General features: G+C 41.9%; 1 protein-coding gene across 4 annotated transcripts in view; it reads right to left on the bottom strand.

Moving 5' to 3' along the window:
* The window catches only part of ZNF451 (zinc finger protein 451), a 72,921-nt gene that overhangs the window by 18,332 nt on the left and 35,197 nt on the right, over nt 1–19,392 (bottom strand). For 3 of the 4 annotated variants that reach the window (XM_064476607.1, XM_064476609.1, XM_064476608.1), the window contains exons 7-13: nt 18,344–18,470; nt 12,174–12,327; nt 11,529–11,676; nt 6,964–8,570; nt 5,015–5,155; nt 1,468–1,598; nt 389–575 (exon numbers count right to left, since the gene is read on the bottom strand). In XM_064476607.1, the coding sequence (XP_064332677.1) occupies nt 389–575; nt 1,468–1,598; nt 5,015–5,155; nt 6,964–8,570; nt 11,529–11,676; nt 12,174–12,327; nt 18,344–18,470 (2,495 nt within the window). The remainder of the gene's footprint in view (nt 1–388; nt 576–1,467; nt 1,599–5,014; nt 5,156–6,963; nt 8,571–11,528; nt 11,677–12,173; nt 12,328–18,343; nt 18,471–19,392) is intronic. The other variant, XM_064476610.1, reaches the window with a different exon arrangement.

Here is a 19,392-nt window from a genome sequence, read left to right as displayed (position 1 = left end):
ACTTACTGCTTTCTGGTTTCTCCTAGAAGCACTTTGCTTTCTGAAAAACTGAAGATAAATTTGGAATTTTAGAAACAAAATGAAGATCTGGATTCTGAGCTCTGCAAAACTGTACTAACATATTTCAAACCATAAATGTGTGTTTTATATACAAGAATATGAATTTTATCCATTAGATTAAAAAAAAAGGCTCCAGAAAATTATGAATTCATTCTTCTTCTAACAGACTAAAAATGGAAGTGAGATAAGACAAGAACACGGCAGCAGTGCGCGTGCACGGCGGTTTAGTGAGCAGGCAGCAGGGCAGGGGGACAGCAGTTTATTGGCTTTGCTCAGCAGTGGAGTCTCCTCCTCTTGGGCGGCTTGCACTGTGACTGCAGCTGCGTACCTTTGGTGGTGTCAGATATGCTATTTAACAAGGCACACATCATATCTCCCTCTAAGTGGTGAGGGTTGAGTATATGTGCTGGCCTCTGAGTCTTCTTAAATTGATTCTCTAGCTCCAGAAAGCCTTGATCTCCTGAGAGGATGGTGAAAGGAATCTGCTTGGGTAGCTGCTCATCTAGACGGCCAGCCTAAGTTGGAACAAATGGCACATATTGATCAAAATCAGCATTTGAGTTTCCAGTCACGTTACATCTATGTCAGAATGAACACACGGCTAGAAAGGTGTATTTAGTTTGCTCCCTAGCTCCCACTAAAGTACAATATAGAAATCTCATGCATAAACGAAACATACCACATTTAATCAAATATAAAATGCCGCCAATTATAAAATAAGCTATTTTATGTGCCACTAAGAAAGAAAGAAAAAAAAGGCAGAATCTAACAGAAGGCCCCCCCATAAAGGTGGAATGCTGCAAGGGCTACACACTCAGTCTAAGGGTAAATGAGAAACAGACCTGCCGCAGAGAAAAGCACGCAAAGGGATCTGCATGACTCAGGCTCAGCACTGGCTGGGCGGAAAAAGGAATCACCTTGTGGTTTAAAACATAAGCAGTAGCCAATAGGTCTGCAGAGTAAACTCATATTAACTGTGTCACACACAGACCCCTATGCAGAGACTTTCATTTAAACCAGGTCTCAGGTGGCTGGTAGAGACAAAAGCAAATGCAAATCCCACCTGGGCCAACAGTGACTGTGAGGGTGCCCCCAGGTCTCAGAGGTGTTAAAACGCGAACTGCCTTAGCACACAGCAGCACAGCGCCTTCTCTGGGTCATTTATTCCACACGCAGCTGAGGGCCTACTACGTGCAGCAGGGAGTCTGCTGGGAACTGGGGTGAAGCAGTGAATACGTGATCTGGGATCCTGCCCCCTCAAGAGTCGTAAGTAGAACCTGACACAAAAGGTTTTGTACAAAAATACAGCACAGAAAAGGAATCTACAGTGTTATGAGTCAAGCGGGAGAAAATCCCAGTGGGTCGGTCCCAAAGCCACGTTAGCCTCTGAATAAAGCAATGACTCACATGCATACATATGGCAAAGTCCGCAGCGTCTTTCCTCTTACTACAGCGAGGATGGAGGAAGAAGCAGCCGATCCTGTTCAGGTAATTATAGATCTTACAGTTGACTGGAGGCTTCCAGTTGGTGTTTCCTCCTATTATTTTTAGAAAAGGCATAAGTGAGAGTCAAACAGGGGAGAAAAAGAACAGAACAGTAGATACAACCGAAAATTCTCTAAGGAAAAACAAACACTAGAAAAAAATGCTTCTAGAGGGAAAAGTCCCAGACTGGAGCAGAACAAGGCAGTTCTAGGCCAGGTGTCACCATCCTGTCGCCTAAATCTCGGGAAAGTAGACCAACTTCCCCAAGTCTGCCCATTAATCTGAAATCCCACAGAATCAGAAGTACTGCGTGTGAAAATTCCCAGAATGGTATTATTCTACATGAATGCTAGCTCAGAGGTTTTCAAGTCAAGTATGTCAAGGCTGTTCAGGGGGTACGACGATGGGCAGTCAGGAAAGCAGGACTTACCAAAGGGCTGTACTGGCCTCCTCCTCCAGGTCAGCACGTTTCCACCTTAAGTCCTAACCCTCCTCTGTATTTTAACATGTTTATTTTTTATCATATTTTTTACACTGAGCACCTCAGGAACTAATCCTCCTCTTTATACGCTGTTTCCTATCAAACGTGACAGGCACACCATGTTTCACTGCGCTTTGCTTTACTGTGCTTTGCAGACATTGTGTTTCTTACAAATTCAACGTTTGTGGCAACCTTGCATCAAGCAAGTTTACCAGCATCATTTTCCCAACAGCATTTGCTCACTGTGTGTCATATTTTAGTAACAGTCACAATATTTCAAGCTTTTTCATCATTATTGTATGTGTTATGGTGCTCTGTGGTCAGTGATCTTTGATGTCACTAACTGTAATTGTTTGGGGCACCATGAATCGTGCCCACACAAGATGGCAAACTTGATCGATCAATGTGTGATCTGACTGCTCCGCTGACTGGCCTCTCCCCTGTCTCTCTCTCTCTCCCCTCTGGCCTCCCTATTCCCCGAAACACAAAAATATTGAAATTAGGCCAACTAATAACCCTACAATGGCTTCTCAGTGTTCAAGTGAAAGAAAGAGTCAGACTTTTATCACTTTAAATCAAAAGTTAGCAATGATTAAGCTTAGTGAGGGAGACAGGCAGAAAGCTAGGCCTCCTGCACCGAACAGTCAGCCAAGTTGTAAATACAAAGGAAAAGCTCGTGTGGGAAATGCAAATGCTGCTCCAGTGAACACAGGAACAATAAGAAAGTGCAGCAACCTTACTGCTGATTAGAGAAAGTTTTAGCATCTGGATACATCAAGCCAGCCACACATTCCCTTACACCAAGGCCCCACCCACAGCAAGGCCCTAACTCCCTTCAATTCTGTGAAGGCTGAGAGAGGTGAGGAAGCTGCAGAAGGAAAGTCTGAAGCCAGGAGAGGCTGGTTCATGAGGTTTAAGGAAAGAAGCCGCCTCCATCACATACAGTGCAAGGCGGAGCAGCAGGTGCTGATGTAGGAGCTGCAGCAAGTTGTCCAGAAGATGTAGCTCAGATCACTCATGAAGGTGGCGTCACTAAACAACAGAGTGTCAGACTTCTATGGGAAGAAGATGCCATCTAGGACTTTCATAGCCAGAGAGGAGAAGTAATTCCTGGCTTCAAAGCTTCAAAGCACAGGCTGACTCTCTTATTAGGGGCTAATGCAGCTGGTGACTTTAACTTGAAGCCAATGTTTATTTACCATTCTGAAAATCCTAGGGCCCTCAAGAATTAAGCTAAATTGACTGTGTGCTCTATACATGGAACAACAAAGCCTGGATGACAGCACATGTTTATAACATGGTTTATTGAATATTTTAAGCCCACTTTTGAGATCTACTGCTCAGAATAAAAGAATCCTTTCAAGATATTATGGCTCATTGACAATGCATTGATCACCTAAGAGCTCTGATGGGGATGGACAGTGAGGTGCATGTTGTCATGCCTGCTAATGCAACATTCATTCTGCAGCTGATAGATCAAGGAGTACTTTTGACTTTGAAGTCTTTTTAGTTAAGAAATACATTTCGTAAGGCTACAGCTGCCATAGACAGTGATTCCTCTGACTGAAAACCTTTGGAAAGGCTTCACCATTCTGGATGCCATTAAGGATATTCATGACTGAGAAGATGGGATGAGGTCAAAACAACATCAAAAGGAATTTGAAAGAAGTTGATTCCAACCTTCATGAATGACTTGAAGGAGTTTAAGACTTCAGTGGACAAAGTAGTGGAAACAGTGAGAGGATCAGAATTAGAAATGGAACCTGAAGATGTGACTGAGATGCTGAAATCTCATGATAAAACTTTAATGGATGAGGAGCTGCTTCTTATGGATGAGAAAAGAAAGTTGCTTCTTGAGACGGAATCTACTTCTGGTGAAGATGCTGTTTAGACTGTTGAATGTCAACAAAAGATTTAGAAAATCACATATACGTAGTTGGTAAAGCAGTGGCAGAGTTTAAGTAGATTGACGCTCAGTTTTGGAAACAGCTCTCCTGTGGGTAAAATGCTATCAAACAGCATTACATGCTACAGAGAGCTCATTTGTGAAAGGAACAACTGATTCAGCAAGCTTCATTGTTGTCTTATTTTAAGAAATTGCCACAGCCACCCCAACCTCAGCAACCACCGCCCTGACCAGTCAGCAGCCACCAACATGGAGGCAGGACCCCTCACCAGCAAAAAGATTACAACCAGCTGAAGGCTTGGGTGATGGCTAGCATTTTTTAGCAATAAGGTGTTTTTTCATTAAGATGTTGTTTTTTTAGAGATAATACTGTTGCCCACTCAACAGACTACAACAGAGTATAAACATAATTTTTATACGCAGTGGGAAACCAAAAAATTCACGTGACTTGCTTTACTGCAGTGGTCTGGACCCACAGTATCTCCGAGGTAAGCCTGCATGTCAGGTGCTCATTATACTAAACTTCTGTTAATCAAGAAGTTGTCTCTCTCTCAGGTTTGGTCAATGGTTTGCAAAGAGATTTATATGAAGATGCACATTTACGAACAGTAAGAATGAACCGAAGAGGCAGTTACGTTAAAAATAACACTAGTCCTGTAGTCACAAGGCCCAAGTTCAAAAGCTAACTCTACTATTTATTATTTTTGTACTTGGGAAAAAATAAACTTCTCAGCCTACTTCCTTTTATCTGAAAAGGGGGGAAATGGTAATAATTAGTAAGCTTGCGTTAGGCGCAAGCACAGCAGCTGGCGTGTCGCAGGTACTGAATAAACGCTCCTTCAATCGGTATCGAACAACCCACGAACTGTGGGTCACCAAACAGAGCCAACATGTACACAAGAGAACTGTAGAGAGAAGACACTGTAGCAGAGTAACTATAATGCAACGTGACAAAATTCCAATTATGTTCCCGTGCTCCGTTCAGGAAGGTTCAAGAGGAGTCCTTTTAAAACAAACCATATTCTAAGGGGAGGGGGAATAAAAGGGGAGGTTGTCTCAAATGTTTTCGTTGTTAACCATACCTTGAAAGCCCCAGATAAATGTTCCTTGGTTCAGATGCCCTGGTAGATGACCAAAAAAGTTTGACCAGTTATCGAAGTCTACAAAGACTATGTGCGTCATGGTCCGCAGGTAATCCAAATCTGGAAGCTCAATGTCTTCGTCTGGGTAGAAACAAACGTGAATATGTATGTGATAACAACTGGCTGAAACATTTTACTTTGTCAACTGAGTATTAATCTTGCACGTTATTTATTTCTATCTAAACCATTTCATGAAACCCAAACCTGTACAAAACACAGTATATTTACATCGGATAAAAAATATTTTGACTATTTCAGAAATGATTATCCTTTCTACAGATATGTGCCACTGATCCTCAGACTTTCTTTAAAAGTCACTTATGAAAGGAATTTTTTTTTAAATTAGTGTACTGGAAGATACAGAAGACCAAGTTCTAAGGCTACGTAAAAAACTTGCACCATCCGTCAAAACAGAATTTCAAGGTTACTTGCTAAGAACTTTTCTCCCCACCAGGCTTGTGCTTTTTTCCTAATCTAGACTGATTTCAGTAGTGGCCCTCCGGCTCTCTGATCAGAGACCTGGAGAGCAGAAATGAGACAACCCGCCAGCCTGCTACCATCAAGCAGTGCGTAACAGGTAACCGGGGGGGCACACGGGCACCACCCCACACGGACATATCGTTCTTGGCTCTCCAGTCCTTCACCTGCTGCCGTCCTCCAGCTCTCTTTCTCCTTCCTGTCCCGTCTTTCACATCTCTCCACCTGGACAAGGTCTTACAGTTTTTAGAGGTGCAATGCAAATCTTAAAATTTTTAATTGTTTTAAAAATAAATAGTTCCTTATCCATCTAATAGAGACCTTCTCAAATATACCACTGCCATACTCTCCTCCCATTTCCAACCAGCCACCTCCTTATACCTCTTCTTAAAATACTCAGCAGCTGTAGCTTTAGATACTAAATGACCTTCAACCCACCAGAGACCAACACAAATTCCCAAAAGTCGTCTAATGAGCAAAAGAAAAACCACAGAACATAAAACAGTGTGAACACAGCTTCACTGTCTCAAGTAGAGCTGAATGGGTCCACAGCATATCATTTAATTTCTCACATAAAACATGCTGCGACTCAAGTTAATGCTGAGCTCTGTGTACGCTACAGAACAGGTCTATAAAAGTTCAGTCGTTCATAAAAATGCTTTATTAGCCAAAACTTTCACATGTCCTCATGTCCCACTCTACACCATGTAACTTACGATGAGTTAATAACTATCTAAAAGTTGTACTTAAAATTATACTCTAGGGAAAACAATTACACTTCTGAGCAAAATAAAAACACTGTGTTCCTCTGGACTTCCTTAATCTGCTCATACGGAGGAAGGAGCGTCTAGAGTGGCACAAACAAGGGCATCCGGGCCTCGGCTTTCTCCCTGGTTTCCCGCCGCCATTTACAGCTCTATTTCTCTAATTGTTATTTCAACAGTAAGTAAAAGCTTTGCTTCCAAAAAACCCCTAACAAAGAGGTACAAGTTCCCAAATGCTCCTTCTCATACTTACAGAATAAGGCCAAAACAGAAACTAAGAGAATTCACCTGACTTATCTTTTCAGTGGACCTGAATCTAAATGGCAGTGATGTGCAGAATAACTTTCAAGTCTGACTTTGAGAAAGACGTCTGCTTCCCTTCTCTTGCAAAATCCCCGTGCCGTTTGGAAAAGAAAAGAAAATGTTGTCTGAAACCCCTATTATTTGAAGCCAACATAAATTTTGTCCCCTGAAGTTGAGAGCGGCTGAATGAAGCAGCAGGAACACACCCCCCTCGGGAGGCCCCGCGGCAGTAACTGGCTGGCTGTCTCCCTGCGGGGTCTCCCCGTCAGTTTTCACAGCCCGACGGCTGCCACCCGGGAAGGGAGGGGGACCCGCGCAGATGGCGGCAGGGCTGGGAGGCCGTACCTACACTCTGGCCGCCTCGCTCACTCTCGGCTCCCGGCTCCGGCTCTGAATTCTTTGGGTGGCTCACCGCCGGCTTGGGTTTTCTCTCTGGACGGGAGGCACCGGCGGCAAACGTGTACGGGCTTGCCTTCTCCGAGCCGAAGTGCGCCAGGCTGGGCTTCTGGAGGAAGCAGTGCTTCCTGTGGAAGTGCTGCTGCGCGCTCTCCGGGTCCTGGAAGGCCTTGGTGCACGTGCCGCACTTGATCGTGAACCACGGCCCCCCGGCCTCGGCGCCCCGCTCCCCGCCGTGCGCCTGCTGCACGTGCACGTTCAGGTCGGCCACGTTCTGCGCTGTCGCCGAACACAGGCCGCAGCGAAACCACAGCCGGCCTTTGTCCAGCATGGCCTGGAGGCACCGGCCGTAGTCCTCCTTCCTGTTCACTTTGCAGATGTAGCTCTCACGGCAGCCGCAGGTCAGCAGGCCGCTGGTCTCCGCCACCGGGAAGTCGCTCTCGGTTTTAATCGACACGGCCGTTTTCTCCGACACAAACACATAATCTGCGCTGTGCCGCTCCTTGTAATGACTCAGAAAAGCTTCCTCCGCGTCAAAGGTCAGGTCGCAGAGCCCGCAGAAAGAGCGGCTCTGCACCTCGCTGTCGTGCTCGTCCTGGCAGTGCCGGGACAGCGTCTCCCTCTTGTGGAACGTCTTCTTGCAGTGGGCACAGCTGTACCTGTGAAACTGGTGACTTGCCAAAGACATGCAGTGCTGTCTCGCAGCGTCCTGGGAATCGAACATATCTTCACAGATCCGGCACTGCCACTTACCCCTTGCGGGGCTGCTTGCCCGGGAGTGATCCGCAATGGTGACAGATGAAGGACTCTCCGCAGTCAAACCGCTCACCGACGCTGCGGAGGACGGTGGCAGAGTCTCCCCTTCCTCCTCATCCGTCTCATAGAAGTACCTGTGTCCATTATGAAACTCGGTCACATGTGCCATTATCGCCTCTTTCCTCCTTAACTCCTTTTTGCATGTCCGACACCAGAAAAGAAAATTATTTAAATGTGCCCCTCCATGGATGCGGCTCATATGTAAACGGATGACTCCTGAATCTTCACACACCTTCCCACAGACCACACACTTGTAACACATGGTGTTTGCTGAGAACACGTGCTTTTCTACTGCATCCTCACTTGGGAACCGTTGACGGCATTCACAAAACCAGGCCTTAACAGCTGGCTTTGCCCGCTGAACAGAAACCACACCTTCATGGCTTTTACCTCCTAAATTCATCTTCTTTTTTGGAATGGTGCTGCAATCCTGTGAGCTAGAGTTTTGAACTGACATAGTTCTTTTAAGTGATGAAAACTTGGATGGATCTTGCAACAGGTTCAAGTCAGACTGGGGTCTGCTCCCTTCGCTGCTGTGGCAGTAAAGCAGGACTGACTCTTCCATCGAGGTGATGACTCGGACTGTGTGTCCTGAATTCTGTTTGTGATTCCGGGTACTGGTTTCGTCCACAAAGACATGGTTGCAATGTAGACAATAGCCTCGTAATATGAATTTCTCTGCCACCTGAGCAATGCTCTTCTCAGCCACAGCTACAGGACCAGCATTTCGACAACGAACTCTAAATTGGGCAAAAAAACACACTCGTAAGCGTTTTCTGAATACTGTATCTCTGCTTTGTATTACAGGAGTTATAAACTATGTATATATAAGCCCTAAAAATGTTTTTCAATAAAGATGCAGATTATATAATATTCCATCAACTCAAATACCCGAACATAACCTACAGTTTGTATGTTTCCAATCCACATATCAAAGGATAAAACTAGACCCAAAAGAGTAAAAAAGAAAAAAAATAGAGAAACTTTATAGAACTAAAAACAATACCAAAGGCACTGAAAGGGACCTTATGAGACAAACAAATAATTAACTTCTCTGTGGTAATTCAGCAGTACCGAGGACCACTACAGGAAGAGTCTCAACAGCCTGGCGCTTACTCTTTAAGAACAGATTAATTTTATGTTAGTAAATGCCACGCCAGAGGTTGCTTTCATACTAATGAACCAGGCTCAGTTAAGACCACACACTTCCAAAATTTTACTCAAAATAAGTCAACTTCTCTAGAAGAAAAGAAAATGGAACAACTGTGCTTCAACTGTCTTCCCTTTGCTACCAAACCTCAGAGAGAACAGATCTGCTACCAAAAGTGGGAAATTATACAAAGTATGCTTTCTAATTATAGTGGAATTAAATTGGAAATAAGAAATAATAATAACCCCCCTAAATATTAGGAAATTAAATCCCTAAATTTTTAGAAGTTAAACAACACATTTCTAATAAATCTATGGGTCAAAAAAAGAAACCAAAAGGTAAAAGGTAAAATATTTTAACTGAGTAAAAAAGAAAACAACTTATCAAAATCTGAGGGATGCAGGTAAAGCAATGCTTAGAGAGAAACCTGTAACTTTACATGTTTATCTAAGAAGCTAGAAAAATATAAGCAAATTAAACTCAAAGTTTAAAGAGTAGAACTCAACAAACTAAAAAATGGGCAAACAACAGAGAAGCACCAGTAAAATCAAATGCTGGTTGTTTTCAAAATCTATTAAAAATTTTTGAGATCAATTATAGAAATAAATAAAGAAGCTAAAAAAGTTTTTTTAAGCCTGAATTTTTTAAAAATGAAGAAACAAAATATATTCCTGAAGTAAGAATAATCAAAGGTTTCTCATACTGCATACAGAAAGCATAACTATAAAACCAAAAGAACAATCAATCAATTACACTTAATGAGACTAAACGCTTCTGACATAATTAACAATATAAATACGCAAGTCGAGACTGGGAGAGAATATATTCACACATTTGACAAAAGATTTGTATCTAGAATATATCAAGAACCCCAACTCACTATTAAAAAGACAATCCAATTCTTAAAATCAGCAAAAGACTTAAACAGACATTTCATAAAGATCAGTGAATGTCCTACAAGCACATGAAGAAGTGTCTGACGTCACTGTTCATCAGGGAAATCCAGATTAAAGCCACAATGGGACACTCAAGAGAATAACTAAAATGAAAAAGACTAGCAACAGCAAACCTGGGCAAGGATGAGGAGGAAGTGGAACTCTCACACCTCGCTGAGGGGAACGTACGCTGGCACAGACACTCTGGGAAAAGTAGTTTCTAGTTGTAAGATTAAATACACACCTACTCTTTGATTCAGCAATTTCATTCTTAGATATTCATCCAAGAGAAGTGGAAAGACATGTCTATAAAAAGAGTTGTACAAAATGCACACAGCAGCTTTCTGCACAGTAGCTAAAAACTATAAATAATCCAAATGCCTAGCAACATGAGCATTAACAAACAAATTGTGCTATATTCACACAATGGAATACTACTCACAAATATAAGGGAACAATGTATTAAACAATATGGATGAATCCTACAGATACCATGACAAACACGAGAGCACACACTGTACATGATTCCGTTTACATCAAGTTCTAGAGGAGGTAACACCAATGTAAGGTGGAAGAAGTGTCAGAATAAAGACCGTCCGTGGTGAGAGTGGGAGGTGACTGAGAAGGGACACAGTGGGACTTTCCATGGAGAGGTAACACAGGATGACAAAAGTGTGGGTTAACAAATGTCTCCAGTCTTCAAAATCATCAAGGTTAAGATTGGCACACTTCAATAAATCGCCACTGTATCTCAAAAACAAATAACTTTAAAAATAATTAAAGGGGTAAGGCTCATAAAGATGTATAAATAAAACAAGAATGGCAGTGCTGATTGTTATTGAAGCTGGTGATGGGTAAATGGAGGTTTGTCTTATATTCTGTTGACTTTCACACAGTGCAGAACAAGGATTTGAACTAACGATATGTAAGTCAGAACCAGGACTGGTAACATCAGTAATTATATTGAGTATATACAGAGGAATTATACTCCACTGCCTCCATTTTTTTGTGAACATATTTCACTTGAGTGTTTGTGAAAATAGCTGTTCTACTTTGTTGAGAGGTGAGAGTATAAATCAAAGTAAAATATAACTTTATGAGAGTGTAAATGAAACACACCTGTCACGTGTTGGTAACTACTGAAGCCTGGTGAGAGGTACAAGGGGGTTCATTATACCGCTCTCCTTACTTCTGCATATTTCCTGGTAATTTCCATTATAAAGACAAAAAACCATACTTGATTATTTGACAAATGTGGCCTTTCACTGAAATATAATATTTCAACATGTCTGCGATATTTTCCACTCTGGCTGACTCAAAGGCAAGGGTGTGTGTTAACCCTCTCCTCCCCGAGGTATGACACTCAGAAAACGCACAGAACTGAGAACTGTTAGCCTGCTTAAGGTTCACGGCAATATAAACATATCCACCTTTCCCACACCTCTCACTTCTCTCATTTCTTTAAATTTGGTTAGTTTCCAGGGCAAATATGCATTCTCATTTTAGAAGGAGAGACACATGGACTAGAAAAGGATTTGTTGACTCTGCCTGCTGGTGAAGAGCTTATGGGGTGGGAGGATTTCCTTACAGCCCAAGACTAGACCAGTACAAACCTGAAATGGGCCGTGAGCTCCATGTGGGAACGCAGCGTCTGGTGGCAGGCCACACACCTGACTTGAAATGGGACGTCTTTGCACAGAGAGATCAAGAGTTTCTTTGCAAAAGATGGAAATGATATTGGGTGTGCCAGTCCCTTGTCATCTGAAAGACAAAATAAACTATAACTTGCAAAGGTTTGAGTAGAGTGACCCAGCCTTCCCCCGCCTTGGCTTTCTCAACATCAGTCGTAGTAAGTAAAACAAGATAGTTATTTACGTGCTAAAAATCCTAAGAGAAGTCATTTTCTACTCTCAGTTAACTGCAATGGATGCGGAACTCATGCTCAAACTAGAATCTGAGTCTTAAATGCAGAAGAACACCCCAACTTCCCAGATACCACAGATATACAAAACCATTACCCTGAATAAATGTTTTCTTCCCAAGTTTCTCTTCATCCCTCAAAGTAAACCTTACTCTTAGGTACAGATCAGAGACTGAGACTCTTGCTTGAAAAAGAAAAACTGAGATAAAAATGTTTCCCTTTCACAGTTCTCAAACTAACATGAGGATAATACCTCAAGAATTATCTGCGAAGTACAGTAAACCAGCAAAGATTAAAACAGTTTAACAATTTTCAGCAGAAGAGAGTATTGACATACCACCCAGTTTAAAACTCTGATGGAAATGATTCTTCCCAGACATATGCTTCAAACACTCATCCTTGCTGCTAAAAAGGAGGAAGCAATTTGGACACGCAAAACACTGAATAATCTGAGGAAGAAGGTTGTTTTTATGTCCATCATCTGCAGCTTCCTAAAACATAAGGCAAAGCCGTATTATAGACAACTAAAATCAATATTCAATTTCTTACATCAACTTTCAAAATGTCCAACTTATTATTTACTTGGAATATTCTGTATCAACTTTCAACATGAAAACTTTTCTTCCCTGAGTGTGAACTACAATTTTTAATCATAAATGAGGTCCCATATATGAAATTTTTCATTTTTTTCCTTAAAAACAAATTATGACCATCTTTCTGTGACAATAAACATATGTTTGCTCTCTATACATTTTTCTTTATACATACACATCCATATGCAATATTATTTAAATGCATAATTGTTTTCACATCACATACACTTCTCCTTATGTTTTACTTTGTTCACTGTACTCAACAATATAGCCTATGTTTACAAATATGTATTCTTCCATAAAATTCTCTATGTTTAATCATTTACAAAAATACACAGAAATAAACATACAAGGGGAGTTGGCATTGTTTCATCAAATACTGTCATCTTACAGATTCCTCTGCTTCTTAGTTTTTTTATTCCACAATACTTAATGGAAATCCCTAAAAATCAACTCTCACAGCTCTAGCTTACTCTTCTTAATGGTTACAAACTACTCCCTGGTGTGGATCTACTAAGATGTAGTCAACTATTCATTTCCAGGCTCTCTCTCTCTTTTTTTTTTTTTTTGGCCACTATAAACAAAGATTTTGTAAATATTGTTGAATATATATCCTTATTTAAAGGTGCTTTTCTCTCATTATCAGGAGTGGTCCTACTGGGTTAAAAGGTTTATTATTTGAGTATTAAAAGACATTGTGTAATTGCTTTCCACAAAGGCTCCACCAGTGGACGTATCCCCTGGCACCGGATGAGCCTGGCACAACAGCTGTCACAGACCTTCCTCTCACATCTGCAGTCTTACAGATGCTGTGAACTCCCTGATACTTTAGTGGACACTTCCCGTCTACTAGTGAGTCTGAGCACTTATCCGTGCAGTTCTACAGATATTCCATATTCTGTGGATTGTTTACTCCATGTCCTTTAGGCGCATGTTTCAACTGTTTTTGTTTTTTTCCCTCTGGTCAACCTGTACCCATTCTTTGTTATCAAAACTAACTCTGTCTCATCCTCTATTTTTCAAACATTTTTCATCAAACATCTGTCTATTAATTTTGTATATGGTCACTTTAAAATTTTGATACAAACAGGTAGACCTTTTCTAGCGTCTAGGTTTCCAAACTTGGATAAGAGCCTCCTCCATCCCAAAATTAGAATAGTTTTCAGTGTATATTTATGTGGGTACATATATGTATATGCGCTTGTGTACAACAAAAATTTAACCTCCTGTTAATGGTACTTAGAGTAATAGTCTTAAAAGCTGTATTGTGTCTTCTTAACTTTACTACCACTGATGTTAGGGATATTAGAATAGTAGCTGCTTATGAGATGCAGCAGGAGGGGGGACAGGAAATTTACATGTATACCGAGCACATGTCACACACCACACTGGGGTTCAAATGTGCTTGCCCACTTAATCCTTACAGTAACCCCAAAAAGTACTATCTTCATCATTTACAAGTGAGGAAACTGAAGTTTAGGTAAGTCAACAAAATCACCACGCCCCTCCAAGCTGCACCCTCAGGAGAGACAAAGCTACCATCACATCCAGCTTTCTGTCTTTGGTGGTAAATCGTATGCTCCTTCCACTCCTCCTCACCCCATCTTATTGTGGTGAGTGCCATGCAGAAATAACACCCAGTATGTCTTGCATTCCAATTAGAAGGTTTCAAATAAGAGCACTAGAAGCATGACTAACCACCAGTTTACTAACCACAAGTGTCCCCTACTTGAAGAACTCTAAGAAGCTTTAGTTCAATTATGAGTTATAAATGGATTCAAAATAAGTTTGTTTAAATTGTTTGCTCAAGAGAACAAAACTGTGATTCTACATACAATTTTACTGGGCTATACCTATTGCAAAAGTATAGCATATTTGTAAATACCTTCTACAAACTGGGGGAAGGAACGGGATATAGGATGTCTGGCAAGTTAACATACTCAGTTCCCTTTTACGGTTTTATTTCCAGTTACATTAAAAACACACACACACACACACCATACAAATCTGTGCACATACATAAAAAATTAGAGCCACAGTAAGATGCCACTTCACAGACACCCACTGGGACGGCTATTTTAAAAGACAGATAATAAGTGGCAAGGACACGAAGAAACTGGAACCCACACACACTGCTGGTGGGAAAGTAAAATGGGGCACTGTGTTGAATAACAACTTGGCAGTTCTTCGAAAACTTAAACTCAATAACCATGTGAGCCAACGTTAACTCGTTAGGGAAGTGGAAATATATGATTACACAAAGACTTGGACCTTTGTTTACATCAGCATTATTCACAATAGTCACAAAGTGGGCACGACTGATGCACTGATACACAGAAAGTGGCCTCCGCCCGCAGGCTGGAGTGTCACCGCAGTGATGGGGTGAGCGCCAACACAGGCCACGCACACAGAAGCCCAGAAAACACGGTGCCAAGTCAAAGAACCTCGTCACAGAAGTCATTTAAATGAAATGTCCAGAAAAGGGAAAGCCAGAGAGACAGAAAGTAGTTTCCTGATTGCCTAGGGCTGGGGAGGATGGGATGACAGGGGGAAAGTCGCCTTGGAGGGCAGAGTGGCCCTCGGAGCAGAGTGAGACGCTGAGGCGCACCGGGGCTCACAGCACGCCCTCCACAGTCCTCACCTGCACCCACAGGGGGAAGAGCGGGCAGCGAGCTGGTGACATGCCCGCGGGATAGCTTTACTGTCAGAAAACACTGGACACTTGCTACTCAAAGTCTGACCCAAAGACCAGCAAGCACTGCCATCACCTAGAAGCTTGTTAGAAATCTTGAATCTAAGGCCCCGTATCAGATCCCGAGTCCGAACCTGCATTTTAACAAGATTCCAAGTGACTCACATTAAAGTTTGAGTGGCACTAGTCTAGACCAAAGAAACTGGAGATAAAAAGGGAGAGCAACAAGGCAAACAATGCAGACTGTGGCTAGTTTCACTCTCTTTGAAGAACGTCACCTTCACGGAACAGAATTCGTAGGTATACGATCTTCTAGCGACCTCTTCTGGCTGATTTAAGATACGGAATTACAACCTAAGCGCACCGGTTCCCGCCAGTCCTGTGACAGACACTCCAAAGAATAAGCAATAAGGAGCTTTTCTTGATCACTATATGCCAGGCCCTAAGTGCTTTACATCCTATTACACTTTCTCCCAACAATCTGTGTGGAAGAGTAACAATTCCGCTTCAGGGACGAGAACTGAGATGTTCAGGATGTTCAGGAACTTGGGGAGAACACACCGCTAGTACAAGCGACAGTGGAATCCAGGTCTGTCTGACGCCAAAGCCTTTGCTCTGCTTTACCACGCTGCCTCCCAGAGGCCAAATGTCATACATTTACTTCCTGGGGAGATGGCAAGAGGGAGGGCAAAACAGGATACAGTGAGCGATTCCCAGAAAAAAGGACGCAAATTAATGAAATCTGGGAAAACACAAATGAGAGTATTCAATCAAATCTGAAATACCTATTCAGATTTACTGGAGAAAAAAGATAACGGCATGGAGTATGGAAACATGCCCTGAGAGGAATCTAATTCTGAAAAAGGCAGAATATGAGTGGCCCATTGCAAACACTAAAAACTGCGGAATGTAGTTGTGCCCTTTCCACTTCTCCCCCCAAACCTCCGTCAGGGCCACAGAGTGCCCTATCATGTATTTCTTCTCTATGTCTTTTGGCTCCACTTTGAGGTCTTTGTTCTAAATGTCATTACCTAAGTAAATCCTTTTCTCATCTCAAAGCTAAATTACTGCCAGAGTCGCCTAAACTGGTCTCCTTGTCCACATCTTTGAATCCACCCTGAACACTGGTGCCATTCTAAGTCCACCCAATCTCTTTGGTGTCCCTGAAAAAGGAGCAGAAATTAGGTTCTAGAATTGAAAGCCCTTGTAGCTCTGAAGATATAAGCATTATTTTCATCATGCCGCTGTTCTATGATAGTGCCAATACCTTCCCGACATCAAGTGTAAAATCTTGTGCCTTTATAGTCAAGTTACTACTTATGTTGGGAGTCCCGGGTTCCAAGGCTGGCGAGGACTCACGGGACTTGGCGTACAGCTGTACTAATGCCGTGATTTATCACAGGAGAGGCTACAAAGCGAAATCAGCAAGAGGAAAAGGCACACTGGGCAGAGTCCAGGAAACCAGGTGTGAGATTCCAAGGGTCCTCTCCCCATGGAGTCACACAGGACACAATTCCTCCAGCAATGAACTGCGACAAGGCATGTGAACAGCAGTCATGCTGGGCTGGGTCACCTCTGCCTATAAGTACAGAGCTCCAGACTCCCACCCGGCAAGCAGGTGGTCAGCGTACACCATGCTGTTTGCTCCAACAGTTCAGGCACAACAAGGCACTCACATCAAGAACGGCAGGAACCCGCCAAGGTCTAAGTTCCCAGACACAAGCTAAGCGCCAACCTTGCAAGCAAGCCTAAGGACAGAAGTCTCAGGCCTGCTGGGTTAAGTGTTCTCTGCACGCTACCCGCTCCCACATTCACTATCCTGTCTGGGCTTTCACTCACACTTTCCTGGAATTATCACTTGTACTTTCTGTCTATCCAAATCCAGTCCCTGAGGACCTCTTCTCCTCCACAGGGCTTCTCTCCCCATCCTCTAATTTCTGTATCACCTGGTGATGTACCATTAAGGTTTGTTCATTCTCGAGCACAAGCTCCCTGCGTGTAAGAACTATGGTTGATTTCTCCATACAGGATACAGGCTCCCCACACTAACGACCGAGCACATTATCCAGCACCAGAGCAGAGCTCCGTCAGAGACCCTTGAGAGCACAAGTCTTCACTTCCTATGGGCACCTATACAGGATACACGTTATTACCCATGTTACATTTCAAGTTTAGGCCTAGGTATTAGCAAATTCTGAAAACATGATTTAAAGAAAAACCCTATTACTCCCTGAATGTTACCATTTTACTATTTCAAAATCTTATATTTACCCAGCAAATACATCAAACATGGATCTTCTCATAGGTTTTTAGCTACAAGGATGTTTAATGTGTTATTGTTTTTAATAATACAAAAATTTAAATGATACATCTAATAGAAAATTAAATGAACTATAATATAGTCACACAGTAGAATGCCATTCACTGATTGAAAATGATCCAACAAATTATTTAAACTTATGTTTACAATACACTGCTTTTCTTAATTACAAAACAATTTAGATACTTTATCCTACCTAAAAAATATTTATATATGGAGAAACAGCAGAAACACATAAAAATGTCAACAATGGTTATCTCTATAAGTGAGATTAAGAGTGATTTCTTATTTTCTATTTGTTGGTATTTTAAAATTTTCCACAGTGAACATACTGCACAATTAACATTTTTGTAATATTAATAAGTCACTAAAGGTATCTAATACCAAATATAGCAAACACTCATTACAGAATTATTTATTACATGAATTTGCTAATAACATTAATCAGTCTCACGTCCTTGAGATTTAACACTTAATGAGAGTCACATAACACAGCCTTTTAAATAAATACCAGGTCTATTTCTTCACACTAGCATTAATAAAGGAACTGTTATTTACCACATGACTCCAACATTTCCATTAGCAGTGACCGGCAGTGCATGTAAAAATAAGGTTCCAGTTCTCATCACGTGACTAACTCACAGTTAATTTCACAGAGCAACTCCATAAAAGGAAGGGTCTTTATGATCATTTTAGGACAGCTGGCTTTCAGCTATCAAGTTTGCCTGCCCACAGTAAGTGCATGATCCCAGTCCTTCTACTCTCCATAGACAATCACAGTGTTGATCCTTACGTGCATCACTGTCGATTGCAAGCTTAAGAGCAGTAAGAAAACACCTATATCCCACTCTGGGGTTCTCCAGACAAAGAACACCTACTCTTACCTAAGGACATGCGCTTACCTTAGCAAAAAGGTGATCCCTGTATTGCTGCTGAGTAACGAAATTTTTATAACACACTACACAGGCAAAGGAGCTGATGAAGGGTCCATGTAGTGTAATTGTTGGATCACACGGAGAGTGATCAAACCTGCTCCGCAAAGAGAGGCAACATCAGAACACCTGACAGTCCAGGGGCAGGACTGCGATGCTTCACCTGTTAAGCCACACACACACACACATACACACACTCCGAACTTCACACTTTCTACTGAAAAATTAAATAATGTTCTTTACATTCAAGAAATATAAAGCAGCTCCCATATGCCATGCAACGTCTTTAAACAGTGACCAACAGCTTCAGCTTTCATAAAAGTGCTCAAGATCCAATAAAACGGGTTTACGCAGTCTTGCCAAGCTGGTAACTCCCGCCTTGAAAACGGTAGAGCCGTCATCTTTTCCTTCTTGCCTTATCGCCCATAAAACTCACAGATAACTTTAAATGAACCACTGGAATAATAATCTCACGTCAAGACTGCTGGTACACGTCTATCTCCAAAGATGGCATTGATCCTTTTAATGTCATTTTAACCATTTAACAAATCTGTCATTTAAAACTGCCTCAAAGACTTATAAAAAATACTTAGAGCACAGTGTGCCACCCATTTATGTGCAGAACGCTGAAGCCCTTCTAGAAGGCTCTGTGGGTAGGGTTAGGCATAAGGAGGCTGAGACAGCTGTAAAAGAGAAGGCTTAGAGCCCCAAACTTTCAGTTCCCACCTCTGAACTAGCAGAGGGGAGGCTGAAGGAAAGGCTTTAATGGAAAGTTTAATGCCTTTAACACTGCCTTTCCTTGATATTTACCTTCTCAAGCTCTACCTCTCAAAAATTCAGTAAATTAATACGAAGGATTTCATAAAGAGGATATTTATTATTAATTTTGCTACATCTGGTTTGCCTCTAGCATTTGTTTTGTAATGCCGTATTAGCTTTCCTTAGACTAGACCAAATACCCATAAGTACTATGTGTCTCCTGAAATTTGCTAAATGCTAGATTTCTCTACAACTGATCC

Source organism: Camelus dromedarius, chromosome 19 (assembly GCF_036321535.1).
Source record: "Camelus dromedarius isolate mCamDro1 chromosome 19, mCamDro1.pat, whole genome shotgun sequence".
Taxonomy (NCBI): Eukaryota; Metazoa; Chordata; class Mammalia; order Artiodactyla; family Camelidae; genus Camelus; species Camelus dromedarius.
This window is presented reverse-complemented; position numbering and strand designations above follow the sequence as displayed.